Source organism: Phaenicophaeus curvirostris, chromosome 2 (genome assembly GCF_032191515.1).
Source record: "Phaenicophaeus curvirostris isolate KB17595 chromosome 2, BPBGC_Pcur_1.0, whole genome shotgun sequence".
NCBI lineage: Eukaryota > Metazoa > Chordata > Aves > Cuculiformes > Cuculidae > Phaenicophaeus > Phaenicophaeus curvirostris.
Genome location: NC_091393.1, coordinates 117,552,142 through 117,570,040, shown reverse-complemented (window position 1 = coordinate 117,570,040; position 17,899 = coordinate 117,552,142). Strand labels below are relative to the sequence as shown.

The 17,899-nt window shown below is 52.0% G+C and overlaps 1 protein-coding gene across 7 annotated transcripts in view; it reads left to right on the top strand.

Moving 5' to 3' along the window:
• Window positions 1-4,793: 4,793 nt before the first annotated feature.
• OTOF (otoferlin) overlaps window positions 4,794-17,899 on the top strand; it is a 106,823-nt gene continuing 93,717 nt past the window's right edge. For all 7 annotated transcript variants that reach the window (XM_069850594.1, XM_069850593.1, XM_069850598.1 and 4 more), the window contains exons 1-3: window positions 4,794-4,888; window positions 9,128-9,186; window positions 16,298-16,386. In XM_069850594.1, coding sequence (XP_069706695.1) covers window positions 4,810-4,888; window positions 9,128-9,186; window positions 16,298-16,386 — 227 coding nt within the window. In that variant the 5' untranslated portion in view covers window positions 4,794-4,809. The remainder of the gene's footprint in view (window positions 4,889-9,127; window positions 9,187-16,297; window positions 16,387-17,899) is intronic.

Here is a 17,899-nt window from a genome sequence, read left to right as displayed (position 1 = left end):
AGGAAAAGTGAGAGATTTGGCAGCAAATCCACTTCTGGGTTAAAGCAGCGAGAGATTTTAGATGTGAATTTGGAGCGGGCTGTCAACCTGAGCGCTGCATGGCTGAAAATGATGTTCTCAAAAGACCAGAGGAAAAAAAAATAATAGGTATATAGATATTTCCTAAAAATACAGCCCTGCTTGCAAGGGAGAGATGGACTCCAGCAGCTCGGAGAGCAGCAGTGAGAGGGGTGGATGCCAGGGATGCACAGAACGCTACCGGCACGGAGTTTGTGAGTGCAGATGAACCTCCTGGGCTTCTGAGCCGTGCAGACTTGGCAGCCAGGCTGGTTTTATACCAGGGGAAAGCTGCCAGGGACAGGCATTGCCCACCCAGGGCAACAGCTGCCCGGAGCAAGGGCATTCCCAGGCAGTTTGGAGCAGTCCTGGTGGCAGAACAGTGTCTTTGCTTACATGAAATAAAAAGGAGATGTGAAAGAAAACAAGAGTATGGGAGAAAATAGGTGTTGATGCGAAGGGCTTGGGGAGGACTAGATGAAATTTGGTGCAGCTCGCTTGGCTGATAGTGGCATTTAGGGTCTGTCAGGGAAGGAAAACACCACAAAGTCCTTTCTGGACCAGGGAGGTGTTTTAGCAGGGCGCAGTGAAGTCTGCCTCTCTAAAGGCTGCAGGCATTATTCACTGGATTTACTGAAAGTCAGTCCTACTAGACTGGCTGGATCACTTTCTTTGAAAAGAGCCAATTCTGGCTGGGGAAGGGGACCGGACATTCTCCAGCTGAGGTTGTTGCAGCCAGGGCCAGGGAGCTGGGCTGCTGGGGCAGCTGGAGGGGACAGGAATGAAAGGGAGACTTGGAGGAGATGAAGAAGATGCCAAGAGAGAAGACATGGCTGTGGCAGAGGGAAAGGAGCCAGGCTAGAAGCAGCTCAAGGAAGAAAGTCCTTGCGGAGCCAAATGTGGGACCTGCTGAGTTCAACTAGGGAGACTGAATAAACCAGCTAAGCAAACGCTGGGACCTACAGTGGGATCACTGCACAGAAATCACACATGGGCTGGAGAGCGAAATGCATTATAGACCAAGGAAAAGGATCTAAGCCTGCTTGTGAGGTGCTGACCTGCAAGGAGACCAAGAAGGCCAACAGCATCCTGGCTTGGATCAGCCATGGGGTGGCCAGCAGGAGCAGGGAAGGGATTGTCACCCTGCACTCAGTGCTGGGGAGGCTGCACCTTGAATCCTGGGTTCAGTTTTGGGCCCCTCACTCCAAGAAAGACCTTGAGGGGCTGGAGTGTGTCCAGAGAAGGTGAACAGAGCTGGGGAAGGGTCTGGAGCCCAGGGGTTCTGGGAGCAGCTGGGGGCCCTGAGACTGTTTATTTAGGAGAAAAGGAGGCTGAGGAGAGACCTCATGGCTCTCTGCAGCTCCAGGAAAGGAGGTTGGAGCCAGGTTTGTGTTGGTCTCTTCTCCCAAGTAACAAGGGATGAGATGAGAGGAAATGGTGTCAAGTTGTGCCAGGGGAGATTTAGATTGGACACCAGGGAAAAATTACTTACTGAAACAGTGTTTTGCCCCTTTTTTTTTCAGAGACAGACGCACATGCAAAGCTGCCCACTGCAGCACTCGAAGTTATAGATGATGCTACAAGGCAGCTTTACCCCACAAAGACTCACTTCTGGAGCGCAGCACCCAGCCACGGAGTTTTCAGCAGAGGAAGGATGTGAATCTGTTGGAGCAAGTCTAGATGAGGCCATGGAGATGATCCAAGGGCTGGAGCACCTCCTCTATGAGGCCAGGCTGAGAGAGTTGGGGTGGAGAGAGAAGGTTGCAGGGGAGAACTTAGAGCAGCCTCCAGCACTGAAAGGGGCTCCGGGAAAGCTGGGGAGGGGCTCTTGATCAGGGAGTGCAGGGATAGGATGAGCAGGAATGTTTTCAAGCTACAAGAGGGAGGACTGAGATCTTAGGAAAAAATGTTTTCCTGTGAGGATGGGGAGTCCCTGGCCCAGGTTTCCCAGAGAAGTGGTGGCTGCCCCATCCCTGGAGGTGTTGAGGGCCAGGTTGGATGGGGCTTGGAGCAACCTGATCTAGTAGAAGATGTGCCTGCCCATTGCAGGGAGTGGACCTGGATGGGCTTTGAGGTTCCTTTTCACCCAAACCATTCCATGATTCTATGAAAGGGGTCGAGATCAGCCCCCAGGTGCTACGCCTTCATCTGACTCTCAGGGCAGCACAAAAGAGTGGGAAAAGAAAACCACAACAACTTTCTGTAATGAATAAAAAGGACCTCAGTGGTTTGACAAATGAGGAGGTTGATGTGATTTTTGCAAGCGTGGGAAGAGTTTAGCTGGGAAAAAAATAGAGAAAAAGGTTTAAGAAGTGAAAATTTCATTAATTTTGGACTTAAAGTCCCATAGCAGCATCATAAGATTATTGCTTCCAGCATGTGCAATCGGATTTATTTTAATGGGATCCCAGTGCTGTGGAAGGAGAATGCGGAGGGACCAGTTAGGACCTGATTCTGCCACATCAGGCAGCCCTCTCCCCCTTGCCTGTGGTGTAAACCCATAGTAAATAAGAGCAATCGGAGGTGATTCAGAGGTGGGTGTGTAATTTTATTCACGTGCAGAGATGTGAAAATCACAGAGACATGGTGAAAAACTGAAATTAACGTTTCAAAAGGACATTTTCTCATCTCAGCTGCTGATCACAGGCTCTCAAGCTGGAGAGAATGATTTTAACACATCACGCTTTGGTGTTCCCTGTGTTTCATTGACTTCCTTGCAGTTGGGTTCCTATGCAGCTCCTGCCCATCTTCATTATCCAATCTATGGATATGATGGGTGGATAAATCACCAGGGGTCCTAGTGTGGATCTTCCACCAGCCAGAAAAGTGTTGGGCTCTGGAGGTATCCTCAGCTATGAGCAGACAGACTGTGCTGGGTTGCCTAGAGGAGAAGGACCTGGGGGTGTTGGTTGACAGCGACTGACCATGAGCCAGCAGTGGCCCAGGTGGCCAAGAAGGCCAATGGCATCTTGGCTTGGATCAGAAACGGCGTGACCAGCAGGTCCAGGGAGGTTCTTCTCCCTCTGGACTCGGCACTGGTGAGACCGCTCCTCGAATCCTGTGTTCAGTCCTGGGCCCCTCACCACAAGAAGGATGTTGAGGCTCTGGAATGAGTCCAGAGAAGAGCAACGAAGCTGGTGAAGGGGCTGGAGAACAGGCCTTATGAGGAACGGCTGAGAGAGCTGGGGGTGTTTATCCTGGAGAAGAGGAGGCTGAGGGGTGACCTCATTGCTCTCTACAACTGCCTGAAAGGAGGCTGTGGAGAGGAGGGAGCTGGCCTCTTCTCCCAAGTGACAGGGGACAGGACAAGAGGGAATGGCCTCAAGCTCCACCAGGGGAGGTTCAGGCTGGACATTAGGAAAAAATTTTCAAGGAAAGGGTCATTGGGCACTGGAACAGGCTGCCCAGGGAGGTGGTTGAGTCGCTTTCCCTGGAGGTGTTTAAGGGACGGGTGGATGAGGTGCTGAGGGACATGGTTTAGTGATCGATGGGAATGGTTGGACTCGATGATTCAGTGGGTCCTTTCCAACCTGGTGATTCTGTGACCCATCTCTGGCTCACGCATAGTCTCACCCGCTGAGGTCTTATCTCAGAGGCTCCAGCCCGCAGATGCAGCGCACCCAGCCCTGCCAGGAGGAGCCCTGCCTCAGTTTCCCCACTCTCAACCTCCTACAGCTGCAGCTGGAAGCTCCCTGCAGCTGCCCCCGGCCCCACAACCACCCACTTTCTCGGAGGGAGGGAATGAGAAGGAAGGGGAGGGAAGGGAAGGAGAGGAGGGAAAGGAGGGGATGGAGGGCGGGCGGCGCCGCTGCTGAATAATTCAGCGTTGGGGTGGGCTGGGGGCAGCGCAGCGGGGGGAGCGGCACCGCGCACCGCACCGCGCAAGGCACCGCACCGCACCTGGGGGCGCCGCTGGGAGCGCAGCACCGCGCATCGCACCGCCCTGCACCGCGCATCGGAGCGCAGGTTGGTGCTCGGCACCGCGCATCGCACCGCACCGCGAGTTTCAGAGCTCAGCTTGGAGCTCGGCACCGCGCAAGGGACCCGCACCGCGCATTTCAGAGCGCAGCAGCGCGCATCGGAGCGCAGGTTGGAGCTCGGCACCGCGCAAAGGACCGCACCGGGCATTTCAGAGCCCAGGTTGGAGCTCGGCACCGCGCATCGCACCGCACCGCGCATTTCAGAGCCCAGCACCGCGCATCGGAGCTCAGCTTGGAGCTCGGCACCGCGCATCGCACCGCACCGCGCATTTCAGAGCTTAGCTTGGAGCTCGGCACCGCGCAAGGGACCTCACCGCGCATTTCAGAGCGCAGCACCGCGCAAGGCACCGCGCATCGCACCGCATCGCGCCTTTCAGAGCTCAGCTTGGAGCTCGGCACCGCGCATCGCACCGCACCGCGCATTTCAGAGCTCAGCTTGGAGCTCGGCACCGCGCAAGGGACCTCACCGCGCATTTCAGAGCGCAGCAGCGCGCATCGGAGCGCAGGTTGGAGCTCAGCACCGCGCAAGGGACCGCACCGCGCATTTCAGAGCGCAGCACCGCGCAAGGCACCGCGCATCGCACCGCATCGCGCCTTTCAGAGCTCAGCTTGGAGCTCGGCACCGCGCAAGGCACCGCACCGTGACCCGCAGACCGTAGCGGTCGCTGCACCGCGCCCCGGGGATCGTAGCGGGCACCGGGGATCGTGCTGAGCCCCGCGCCCCGTCCCGCACCGCGCAGACCGCCCCGGGCACCGCACCTGCCTGCCCCCCATGGCTCTGCTGCTGCACCTCCGCACCGTCTCCGGGCTCCGCGGCAAAGCTGACCGCATCGCCAAAGCAGCTTTTCGAGGTAGCAGGGAGGGTGTGTTGGGAGGAGGGGGTGTTGTCCCGGGACAGGCTGCTGCCTCAGTTTCCCCACTGCGGACACGCTCAGGTTGGGAGGGGGGGATGCGAGCCTGCCGGCTCGAAGAGCTGCCCACCACCTGCACACCTGCACCCAGGTGGGACACTGCAGCCCCCCTGGTACCTCCCCCGTGGGCAGCCTGGGAGGAGGGGGATTCATCCAGGGGAAAGCGGGTGAAGTCCCAGGGTGACAAATACCCCCTAGGAGCAGGATTGTGCCCCAGCTGAGGGGGAGCTGGGCTCCTGCTTTTGGATAAAGGGCTTGGTTGTGAGGCTGTGCCACCAAGAAAGTATCACTGGAAGGGCCAGAGAGGGAACTTGCTTTGTGCCAGCACCTGGCGTGTGCTTGGATTTCTTCTAAGGATGCTGCAGCTTTCTTATTTTTCGGCTCAGATCCACGCCAGCTCCAAAGCTTTCCAAGGGAAGCTGCAAAAGGAGCAAAAACTCTCTGGGGGTTCATAGCCTCAGCAACAGCCAAACCTTTTCAGGCTCAGTGTGAGCTCGCTGTGTGGTGCTGGATGCGTTCTCCTGTATGTTGGACCCACTGGTGGGCAGAGGCGGGTGTGGGATGGTTTGACAGCGCCAGGAGTCAGGAACAGTTGTCCCTTCTCTCTGTGAACGCACTGTGGGAGCGCAGGGGAGCAGGTATTTTCATCGCCTCCAAGCCAGGCCAGCCAGCGCTGCCTGAAACAGCCTTCCCTGCACTGCCTTAATGACCGTAGTGTCATTAAAAAGGCATAATTACCCCCTTTTTCCCTGTCCCTGCCTCCCAGCATCAGCACAAGGGCAATTCAATAACGTCTCTGGAAGCTGGGACCGGGTCGTACTTCAGCCAGCTTGAAGCCTGGAGCAGGGATAAGAATTATCACGCTGTAAGGACACATAAGCAGTACGATCTTTATGTGAAGTTGATCTTTCTGACACACCATGGAGTTCAACAGTTGTAGTAATAGTGAGGTAGGGGTTCTTATGTGCTTTATGTCTTTTCTTGATGTGCTTGGTGGCACTTGTGAGGATCAGTTCAGGATGGATTGCTCATTGCTCTGGATGAGCCAGGGCTGGGTCCTGCAGGCGCATCCTGCACCAGTGGGTCCCAGCTCTCTGTGCACTCCATGCATTGCTGGGGCAGGTCTCCTCTGGTGTTTAGTGTCTCTGTGACTCAGGCAGTGCTTTCTGTCCCCTCGCTCCGTAAGAATTTGGGAATGATGGGCAGCAAGTTTAATGCTGCTGTGAAGCTGCATCATTTGTCCTGCTGGCTGCCTCATCTGCTTTGAAAAACTCTTTTACATCTCTGGCTGTAGTTTTGCTATTTGATTAAAATGATGGTGCACCATCCCTGCCCTGATCCCCATCCAGGCTGGCCAAGGCTCTTCCCTCCAACCAGGGCCCATCCAAACTTCTCCAGGATGAAGCCCACGCTAACCCTTGCCCTGGGACAGAGCCAGGCACATTGACCCAGATCCTCAGTGCCAGACCCAGTGGAACATCCCGGTGTGCATGGTTGGATTTTGATGCCAAGATCTCCAGAGAAGAGTTTCCTGCCTTTCTCCCTGACTAGAGGGAGCTTTAGACGCTGTGGAGTGAGGTGCCCTCCACCAGCCTAGCGTCCCTTGGTGCTCCTCACAGCAGATCCTGAAATTTGCACAGGCAGTGTTGTGCTGATAGTGCTCAGGATCCTGGTTTCCTGGAGTTACTGAGCATTGGGGAGAGGGATGCTCTTCACTAGTCAAGCTGCCATCCAGCCTCCTCCCTCTCTTAACCCACCAGCAGCGCAGCCTGGAGGTTTGGGCAGAAATCCCCAAGTGGGTGTTTGCTCATTCACTCAAAAGCATCTATTATTGTGGAAAAAGACGATAAAGAAAAAGTTCAGCTCCGGTGTGAGAGGCTGGCGTGTGCATTTCTGCATGTGGGCAGTGCTCTGAAGTGCTGCTCAACTTCAGCTCAAGTGGGAGACGAATAAATCACAACCTTGATAAAAGTGTTCTTGAGAAAGGGCTGAGACTGACAGCCATGTGGGATGGCGATGGAATAACGTTGCTCCTCTTCTCCCGGGGATCCCTGCACTTCTGGCAGCCCTTCTTTGCTGTAGCTGCACTGTTAGTGTTTTGCAAGTTGGAGAGGCTGAGGCATGGACAGGAGATCCAAGTTTTGGACCCATGGGAGCAGCCAGGGAGAGGTGCCAGGTTATCCAGCTGGAAGTGGAGGGATGAGGTGGGCTATTTGGGCTGGCTGCAGGGGAAGAGCAGAAAAATGGTGACTCTTCCTCACCCTGCCTATTTAGGGGTCCTTGCTCCTGTCCCCCAGCAGGGGCTGAGCTTGTACAGAGTTAGTTGCCCATAGCAGAGCTGTCACTCTTAGACTAGCCTAATAAATAGAATGATGAAATGGTTTGGGTTGGAAGGGACCTCAAAGCCCATCCAGTTCCAACCCTTGCCATGGGCAGGGACACCTCCCACTGGATCAGGTTGCTCAAATCCCCATCCAACCTGGCCGTGAACACCTCCAGGGATGGGGCAGCCACCACCTCTCTGGGCAACCTGGGCCAAGGCCTCACCACCCTCACAGCAAAACATTTCTTCCTCAGATCTTGTCTCCATCTCCCCTCTTTCAGTTTCAAACCATTCCCCCTCGTCATGTCCCTGCACTCCCTGATCAAGAGCCCCTCCCGAGCTTTCCTGGAGCCCCTTTCAGGACTGGAGGCTGCTCTAAGGTCTCCCCACAGCCTTCTCTTCTCCAGGCTGAACAACCCCAGCTGTCCTCACAGGTGAAGTACTCCAGCCCTCAGACCTATTCCTGGTGGCTCCATCTCGGTGGAGGAGTGGTCTCATTCCCAGTCCAGGTTCCCTGACCTTGGGTGAAGGGGACAGGGACAGACTGCTTGTATCCCTGAGAAACTCACGCATCCATGGGTGAAGCAATTCATAGCAGGGAACCTGGAGGCTGGTTTGGAATACAGGACACACCTTCTGGGTTTCATTTACCCAGGTTGGATGCTGCAGACAGCAGAAAGTCTGACAAAAGGATTTTCTGGCTCTTCTTGTGCAATTGGTACCTTAGACAGGGATGGGGAATTCCCTACAAAGAGTCGTGTCACTGGGATGGCTCTGTCTTCAGTAAAATAAAGGAGCAGTTGACCCCACAGCAATGAGAGTCACCCTGGCATCCACCTACCCTGACCACAGGTTGCCTGTGCAGTGCTGGCCCCAGACCAGACTCCTGCACAGAGATGGTTTTAATTACCCAGGAGACAGTTTTCCTTTCTAGAAGGGAAAGCCTTAATGTGATTCAATGATTAAATATTAGCATTTTTATAAGTTCTCCTCTGCAGTGTTATGAAGTGGATATTAACTAGGAATATTGACTCAGGGCCACGTGGGTGGGTGAGGTTATTCTGCTGAGAGCAGTTGAAAGGCTGAGCTGGGTCTTCTTGGGAAAACCTGGTTATTTCAATAACTAACACCTGGCTGCTCTGCCTTGGCTCCCCCTCCACAACAGAAGCTCCTCCACTCTTGTCCCTGCTCCCAGCTGACCGAGGGCTTATGAGGCTCACCTGCTCATGGGCAGAGCAGCCTCCGCTCCTCATCCTCCCCAGATCCCTGCCCCGATGTGGTGCCCGGCAGATCCAGGGGTGCAGTGGTGGGGAAACGCTGCCATCAAGGTGGGCACGTGTAGCTACATTCATGCGGTTGGACTCAAATGTGCAGATCTGCTGCTCTGTGCAGGAGCTGGGGTGGTTTTCTTGGGGCAATCAGTCCTAAATCTCATCCCTTTGCTTCAGGCATACTTCTGGGGGGTCCTGCATCCCAATACCCCAAAGCCTGAGGAGCCCCTGTGGAACCAATGTAAAGACCCTACAGATGCAGCCACAATCCCCGTCCAGGAGCTTGCTCTGTGTCCCCAGCTCTGCAACAGATGGGGCAAGACTCGAACACACCAGTGAAACTTCTGAATTAGCTCTTAAAGCAGATTAATGTGGTGTCTGTTGCTGGTGCAGAGGAGTTGAGCTGGATTCACCCTCGTGTGCGGGCTGTGTCCCTCCTCACACCCCCATTGCACACCCCCTTCTCACCTGCAATGCTCTTCCACCTTCACAGCCACAATCCTCCATCCCAGGCAATGCTGCACCCATGTCTCCCACTCCAGCTGCCCCTCACCTCACTGTAACCAACCTGTTTTTCCTCTCTAGGTCTCTCCTTCTACACCCGGGTGCTTGAAAACTGTGAGGACGAGGCCAAGTTTGATGAGGTAAGAGCAGACGTGTTTTCCTCCTGGTATGTCTCCCACATCTGGTTTGCTTTGCTGTGACTCCCTGTCCAGTTAAATATCACCTGTTCCCCAATTAAAGCATATTGGCATCTACATTTTTTGCTCCAGGGTTTCTCCTGGCAGGTACCAGCTGGGGCCCTTGGCCATGGTCTGGCTGAGACTGAGGACATGGGGTATCCAATAATGTGGGAGCAGCTCTACAGCATTTCCTCATGGGGCAATTAATTAAAAAAAAAAGTAATAATCCATGTTGCTTGTGCTGAAACTTCAAAAAAAAAACACTTGTCACCACTCTGTGAATCCCGGTGGGCTCTTGGCTCAGAGGGAAAAACTCTTCTTGGTTTCAAATGTGCCTCAGTTGCTGATGCTCAGCCTGCCAGGATCCCCATCCGTCTGCATTCCTGGCTCATGCCGAGTGACCAGCCAACTAAATGGCTTTGGGTGCTCATCGGATGCTGTATTGGCCTTCAGTGCTCAGCTTTGGACTTGGAAAGGGAGAGAGAAGGAATCCTAACCTCAGTTCTGGGTGGTTTTAAAATATAGCCTCTTCTTAAGCAGTTACTGAGAAAATGTTAGAATTATAGACTTACAGCATGGTTTGAATGGGAAGGGACCTCAAAGCCCATCCAGTTCCAACCCCCCTGCCATGGGCAGGGACACCTCCCACTGGATCAAGTTGCTCCAAGCCCCATGCAACCTGGCCTTGAACACCTCCAGGGATGGGGCAGCCACCACTGCCCTGGGAAACCTGGGCCAGAGCCTCCCCACCCTCACAGGAAAACAGTTCTGCCTAAGATCTCATCTCAATCTCCCCTCTTTCATCTCTTCTGAGCTGACTGAAATGAGATCACCCACACAAGAAGGGAACTCAGGTGCTGCTAAGAAGTTTCTTTCAAAATGGAAATATACTTTCAAAAGAGAATGGATTTTTTTCCTCTGAGTGCTTGGTGTTTCTCATAGAAGATAACTTGTTCCCAGAGGCTGGTGAATAGATGAGTCTGTGGGGAGTATTAAGATCTTTAAATTGTTTATCACCTTCTAAAGCTTTTTCTGTCTTTAGAAAATGAGTTTTTATCCTGATTCCAAGCATGGGATGTGGGGTGATTTTTCCTGTGATGTTCCCAGCCAAAGCAACCCTGGCTCTTCCCTGCCCCTCTGTGTCTCTGGCACCAGTTAGTCCTTGCTCCAGGTTTTAGGGAAAGAATCGTAAAATCATTAAGATTGGAAAAGCTCTCTAAGCTCATCCACTACAACCATCAGCCCAACCCCACCATGTCGACTAAACCATGCCCCAAAGTGCCACAGCCACACAGTTTTTGAACCCCTCCAGGGACTGGGACTCCATCAAGGTGCAACCTCACCAGCGCTGATTATAGGGGCATGAAAGAGCTTAATCTCTGATTCCCACATGGTACCAGGGAGGATTAAGGAGCAGGAGAAGCTCATGGCATGGGTAGTGTGGGATCTGCCACCAGTACCCCCAAATCTGCATGGGACTGGTGAAGCACAGTGAGAAGCTGGCTGGAAAATTGACTTCAGCCATGTTCCCACAATGCTGAGGCAGATGTTGGGAAGCAGCTGATGTTAATGGGATGCAGAGTTCTATAGATCTGCACACAGCGATTTGTTAGTCTAATAACTGATTTCAATAACAGCCGTGGAGGTGTGCAGTGGTGGAGCTGCACTTAAACTCTTTGTGAGCTGAATAAGGATACCCTTCCCTGCTGGGGCTGAAGGGCTGGAGGCTCCACTTGCTGTCTCAGGATTGGTTGGATGCCAGACAGCGGTTGCTCCGAGAGCTTGGTGCTGCACAGAATCCCAGCCAAGATCACAGCATCCCAGCCAAGCTCAGAGCTTCCCAGCCAAGACCTCCCTGGGCAGACCCAGGCTGCCCAGGGAGGTGATTGAGTCACCTTCCCTGGAGGTGTTTAAGGCACGGGTGGACGAGGTGCTAAGGGACATGATTTAATGTTTGATAGGAATGGTTAGACTCGATGATCCGGTGGGTCTCTTCCAACCTGGTTATTCTATGATTCTATGACCTGAGCCCGCTGCAGTCCCGGGAAGCATGTGGGAGGGGATTGGCTCTGGTGCTTGCCAGGACAAGGACTATAGGGCTTAAAAGGCAGCAGGTAAAGTGAGCCTTGAGCCACAGATGTATATTTGTATGCATCCTATTTTCTTCTAGTGCCTCTTTCTGCATCTGGGCCTCAGGCTGTCTCCATCTCTCTGGTTAGAGCATGTTTATTGTTGTTCCTGTTGTGAGAGCCTCTGGTTAAAGTCAGCCTGGTAGTGCCTACACGGTGAATTGCAGCAGGGTGAGGCAAGCTGATTGGGAGCAGCCTTGCTTGCCTGGACCAAGCTTTGGGTTCTCCTTGTCTCCTTGTTCTGAGTGACAGGTGATGCAGCCAGGCTGTACCCAGCTCCCTGTTCTCCTGCCCACTGCAAATACCTTGATTTTCCTCATTAACCACCTGGATGCAGCCAGAGAAGACTCCAGTGTGAATCAGAGATCCAGGGGAGGTTTAAATTGCATATTAGGAAAGATTTCTTTACTGAAAGGGTGCTGAAGCCCTGGCAGAGGCTGCCCAGGGCAGTGGTGGAGTCCCCATCCCCGGAGGGGCTCAAAAAATGTGTAGACGTGGCGCTTTGGGACACGGTTTAGTCAGCACGGTGGGGCTGGGCTGATGGTTTGACTAGATGAACTTAGAGGTCTTTTCCAGCCTTAATGATTCCATGAATCTAGGGTCACGGGTAAACACAGTGAAGAGTAGCAGTTAAGTGCAGCTCCTTGCAAAGGTCAGACCCTCCCGGCATGAGCTCGGTTTGGGAGGACAGATGGGTCACCTCCATGTACACCACATTTAGGAAGGGCTGTAGGGCTCGTGGTAGGGCTGTTTTCTAGTGATTTGGTGGAAAGCAGCTTGGGGAAGCAGGCACAGGGCTCACTGCAGGTACTGCAACCCCTGCCAGTGAGTAACTCCCATGGCATGGTTTGTCTTTGCTTCCCAGCTAGCATGACCTGCCACACAGTATTGACCTTCAGCCCAGGTAGTCTGAATTGATGAGAGCAAGTAATCCCTCGGGGCCTGTTATAAATTAACCAAGAAAACTCCAGCTCCAAAACAAATCACCTTCGTTTATCACTTGCATGAAAGGCAGCTCCCTGCAAGTGTGTTGAGGGGAGGAAAACCTGTCTGTGAAGAGTGGAAGCTGAGCAAATGCAATGCAGCACTGGAGACCTCCTGCTGGCTTAATGCTGGTGGGAGCAGCAGGGATTATTACAATCGGGAGAAGAGGAAAGCTGGGGAGGGGCTCTTGATCAGGAATGCAAGGATAGAACAAGAGGGAAGGGTTTAAAGCTGAAAGAGGGAGGATTGAGATGAGATCTTAGGAAGAAACGTTTTCCTGTGTAGGTGGGGAGGCCCTGGCCAGGTTGTCCAGAGAAGTGGTGGCTGCCCCATCCCTGGAGGTGTTCAAGGCCAGGCTGGATGGGGCTTGGAGCAACCTGATCCAGTGGGAGGTGTCCCTGCCCATGGCTGGGGGTTGGAACTGGGTGGGCTTGGAGGTCCCTTCCCACCCAAACCATTCCATGATTTCATGATTCCATGATTTGCCCCCGTTCCTTGCCTACATGGAGAACAGCTTCCTGTGAAGGTGCTGAGGGACGGAAAGCCTGCCTGCAAAGAGTAGATGCTGAGTGAATGCAATGCAGCTCCTGGGTGACGTCCCACTAACTGGGTGACAGTGGGAGCAGGAGGAATTTGCAACAGGATGACTCCTATCCTGGCAGATCCTGTGCTAGGTGTTTAGTTTAAATTAGATTTTGGGAATAATGTCTTTACGGTAAGAGTGGTGAAGCCCTGGTAGAGGCTGCCCAGGTTGGTGTTGGAGTCCCCATCCCTGGAGGGGTTCAAAACCCTTGTGGCTGTGGCGCTTGGGGATATGGTTTAGTTGGCAGAGTGGTGTTGGGCTGATGGTTGGACTGGATGAGCTTAGAGGGCTTTTCCAACCTTAATGATTCTATGATTCTAGGTGCTTTTAGCAAGGTGCCCAGCTCCAGTCTCCTTTCTGGAGGTTCATAGACTGGGATGGGGCATTGATTTGCCTCTCTGTGTTGCAAAGGGAATGCTGGCTTCATCAGTCCAACGGCAGTTCCCTCCGTGCAAAGAACAACAATTAAAAACCCAAATGAAAGAGTTTAGGTAGCACCTTAGCTTGATGGGCAAACACAAGGAAAAGCTGGGGAGCTGAAGCCCGTAAATTCAAAGCAGAAATATGTGCAAATGTTTCTTGCCAGAAGCTGTGGAAAGCGCTTATCTGAGAGTGTAATTAAATGTTGTTGCTTAAATTCTCGGATGTCTTTTTTCCTTTTTTTTCCCCCTGTTAAAAATATGTTCTGACTGAGCTACAAGGCATTATCTGTGTTTGATTTAGGAGCCTCTGAGTGAAACAAAAATCGGTGGACTGGGTTGTTTAAGAGGTCAGGCTGAGCAACTGTACGAAACCTTTCCAGGCTTGAAAGATAATAATAAATATAAAAAATAACAATCTTAGGAAGGAAACCATATCGCCCAGTTTCTTTGAGCTGTTCCTTTTTGGCTGAGGTGTCTGTAGATCAGAGAGATAAGCACAGAGACTTGTATTTTCATTTTGCAGCTGAGCTGACCTCTGTCAGACCTACACCCACAAGGTGCTAAATGTGGTCTGGATGCTCCAGATCCACCTCCTGCCTCTCCAAAATCCTCAGAATCATAGAAGTTTGGGTTGGAAGGGACCTCAAAGCCCATCCAGTTCCACTCCCTGCGATGGGCACGGACATCTGCTACTAGGTCAGGGTACTCAAAGCCCCATCCAACCTGGCCTTGAACACCTCCAGGGATGGGGCAACCACCACTTCTCTGGGCAACCTGGACCAGGGCCTCCCCACCCTCCTAGGAAAACATTTCTGCCTAAGATCTCATCTCAATTTCTCCTCTTTCAGCTTCAAACCCTTCCCTCTTGTTCTATCCTTGCTGACTGGGCAGACTGACAGAGCATGGATTATGGGCTGGAGAATGTGGTATAGAAGTTTGTTCATAGCTTGGTGGTCTGGGTGCCCATTCCTTGTCCTGTTAGTAGTTTGGGGGAGGTGTTTTGGACAGCTTCCAGAACAAAGTGCCCTCCTTTCATCTCAGGCATATAGTCATGGCTGAAAAGTCTGTCCAAAAAGAATAGAAAGAGTGTGACCCTCTCCCAGAAGTGACCCAGGGCATAGTTTGTATGCAGGATATGCCAGAGTTTCCCTATTCATGGTGAGCCCAGACAAGGGGTGTGGATTTAGGCAGGTAACCTCTGAGCATCTGAGTCAAGGTGGAGGAATCCCAGCCTTGATTTTTTAAGCCTCAAACTGTGAGCTTCTGCATTCTATCCTAAATGATTAAGCCAAATCTGGAAGATCTGCAGCAGGATTGATATGTGAGCCCCATTGTCAAGCCCAGTCCCAAGAAATCAGGGACTACACCATTGAAGGGATGATTTTTTATGGTGGAAAATGGTACCCTGCCTTTCATTTCCAAGGATTTTAGGTAAAAAACCAAATGTTGTAAGCAAATTGCATTAGTGGCTGTAGACAAGTGTGTCCCTCTGGAACTGGAAATATGCAGGCATGTGTGCAAGGAGGGCTCCCAGAATGGTACGGAACATTGCAGAGCACAGCAGATGGGAGCACGCTCCTCCAAACTGTGCATCACTTGCTGGCTCCCTAGAGGTTGCTGCAGCATTAACATCTCTGGATGAGCTTCTTGGTGCAGAAAGCTGTGAGCAAGGCTGTTCAGCGGGGATTCCAGGACCCTTTCCAGGCCATCGCACTTTCCAAATAACCTTATTTGGTACCGGTGGATGAGAGGCTCAACTTGAGCTTGCAATATGTGCTTGTAGCCCAGAAAGCCGACCGTGTCCTGGGCTGCATCCAAAGCGGTGGGACCAGCAGGGCCAGGGAGGGGATGTTGGGGTTGTTCACTCTGAAGAAGAGAAGGCTCCAGGGAGACCTGAGAGCAGCCTCCTAGTACTGAAAGGGGCTCCAGGAAAGCTGGGGAGGGGCTGTTGATCAGGGAGTGCAGGGATAAGACAAGGGAGAACGTTTTGAAGCTGAAAGGGGAGCTTGAGGTGAAAAAAATGTTTTCCTGTGAGGGTGAAGAGGCCCTGGCCCAGGTTTCCCAGAGAAGTGGTGGCGGCCCCATCCCTGGAGGTGTTCAAGGCCAGGTTGGATGAGGCTTGGAGCAACCTGATCCAGTGGGAGGTGTCCCTGCCCATGGCAGGGGGGTTGGAACTGGATGGGCTTTGAGGTCTGTTCTAACCCAAACCATTCCATCATTCTGTCACAAGCAGAATGACATCACTGCTTCGGGGCCATTTCTAGTTTTCTTCTATATTTCAGGATGATTTTCATTTGCTTCCTTGACTCACTGCAGGAAGCCTAAAAGGGGGAAATAATATCTTAAAAATGAGCATTGGCATATTTCTGAAAAGTCACTGATTTCTTCCTCTGAAGTTGCTTGCTAAGCAGTTTCCTTTCAAGACTTTGAATGCCATCCTGCTGCTCCTGCATGGGCTCAACTCTGCTGCCTCTGCATCTGGGTGTCACATTCCCATCCCACGATGCTCCGAGAGCAGCTTGGCAATGGGGGGTGGTCAGTTTTGGGAGGTCACAAGAGGTCCTTGGTTTGGAAAACTGAAGGCAGCCCAAGTGGTTTAGATGGGCAGACAAACTTCTTGGCTTGGGAAGCCAAAAGCCCCCAAATCAAAGTGAATTTTATATATATGCATATATAAATACATACATGTATAGATGTATAAAACTAAAATGTGCATTTATACATATTAAAAATGTAGGTACTCATTTATACAATGTGTATTAATATTCAGACTATATATATAAAATATTCAGCACATTTTTCGTGAGACCCAGTAAAACAGCCCTGCCTACATTTTTTGCTGTGGAAAAGGGGTAATTTGCCTTTTTTCATGGTCATCTCAGCTCCATCCTCATCACCTCTGCAGCAGATCCCTGAAACGAGCCTGACATCTTCCTCCCATCCTTTCTCCACAGACTTTCCGCTGGCCGGTGGCAAGCAATATCGATGGGAATGAGATCCTGGAGATCCAGGTGTTCAACTACAGTAAAGTCTTCACCAACAGGTGAGAGCGTGGTCGGTCTTTCCCTCTCACTTACCCACCAGATCCTCTCCAATGGGAAGAGAGAGCTTCTGCTTGAGCTGGAGCCACATTCCTGTTCGATGTGGAGACTAGAGGGTGAGGAAGGCATTGGTGACGTCTCCTGGGAAGGTCAAGAAAGTTCAGGTGCAATGTGTGTAGCTCAGTGAGCGAGAATGCCAACCAGGACCTAGATGGGGGTTGGTGTCATGTCTTTGCCATGTTTTTCTCAAAGTGTTGCCATTTGGTTCAATACGATTTTCATACTTTTAAGAGCAACTGAAACCTTTCGGTTGATTATCAAAGTGGAAGTAGATGGAAACTTGGGGAAGAGTAGCTGGAATGCTACCCAGTAGAAAAGGACCTGGGGGTGCTGGTTGACAGTGGCTGAACATGAGCCAGCCGTGGCCCAGGTGGCCAAGAAGGCTGAGAGCATCCTGGCTTGGATCAGCCACGGGGTGGCCAGCAGGAGCAGGGAAGGGATCATCCCCCTACATTTGGTGCTGGGGAGGCTGCACCTTTAATCATGAGTTTCAGTTTTGAGCCACGTACTCTAAGAAAGACCTTGAGGGGCTGGAGCATGTCCAGAGAAGGGGAACGGAGCTGGGGAAGCATCTGGAGAAAGAGGCTTAATGAGGAGCGGCTGAGGGACCTGGTATAGTTTAGCTTGGAGAAGAGGAGGCTGAGGAAAGACTTCATTGCTCTCTGCAGCTCACAGTGAGGAGATTGAAGCCAGGCGAGGGTTGGGCTCTGCTTCCAAGGAACATGGGCTAGGATAAGAGGAAATTACCTCAAGTTGCACCAGGGGAGGTTTAGATTGGATATTAGGAACAATTTCTTTACTGGCAGAGTGGTGGAACTCTGACAGCGGTTGCTCAGGGCAGCGGTGGGATAAAATGACAGACCTAAAATAATATAGGTGACAAGATGAGAAAAACACTATCAACAGCCTGGCTGACCAGGCAGCATGAACACGAAAGCTGTGTGGAAAAGAGGGGAGCTCTGCAAGAGTGCTGCACCTCAACAGCCCCTTAGCTTAAAGATAAGAGATACCCAGCTGCCTCCTTATCTCTTCTTCTGGGACCTTGGCCACGCTCCTGGAGCGAGGAGCAGTGAGCAACTGGAACCAGAAACTCCACATTTTTACAACAATGTAAGTTGTTTGTTCAACGATACAAAGCTGGATCTGTCCCAGCTATCATTGGAGACTCCATCTATGAGTGGATGTACCCAATTGTCTGGAATAGGCTCTCCAAATCTGTGCTGCTAAAAGGGGCTCCCGTGGCGACTGCAGATCTGGGTGATGATAACAGGACAATTGGTGATGGAACTTTCTTAATTACTGTGCTTATTTTCTTGTAGTAATGACTAGATGCATTGTCTTGAAAGCTGTTACTGTTGACTTGTTGTTAATCCCTACTAATAATTTCTTACCTTTCTTGTTGTCATAAGTTAAGTAAAACTTGATTTCATAGAGTATTTGAGAGCCTGGGTTTTT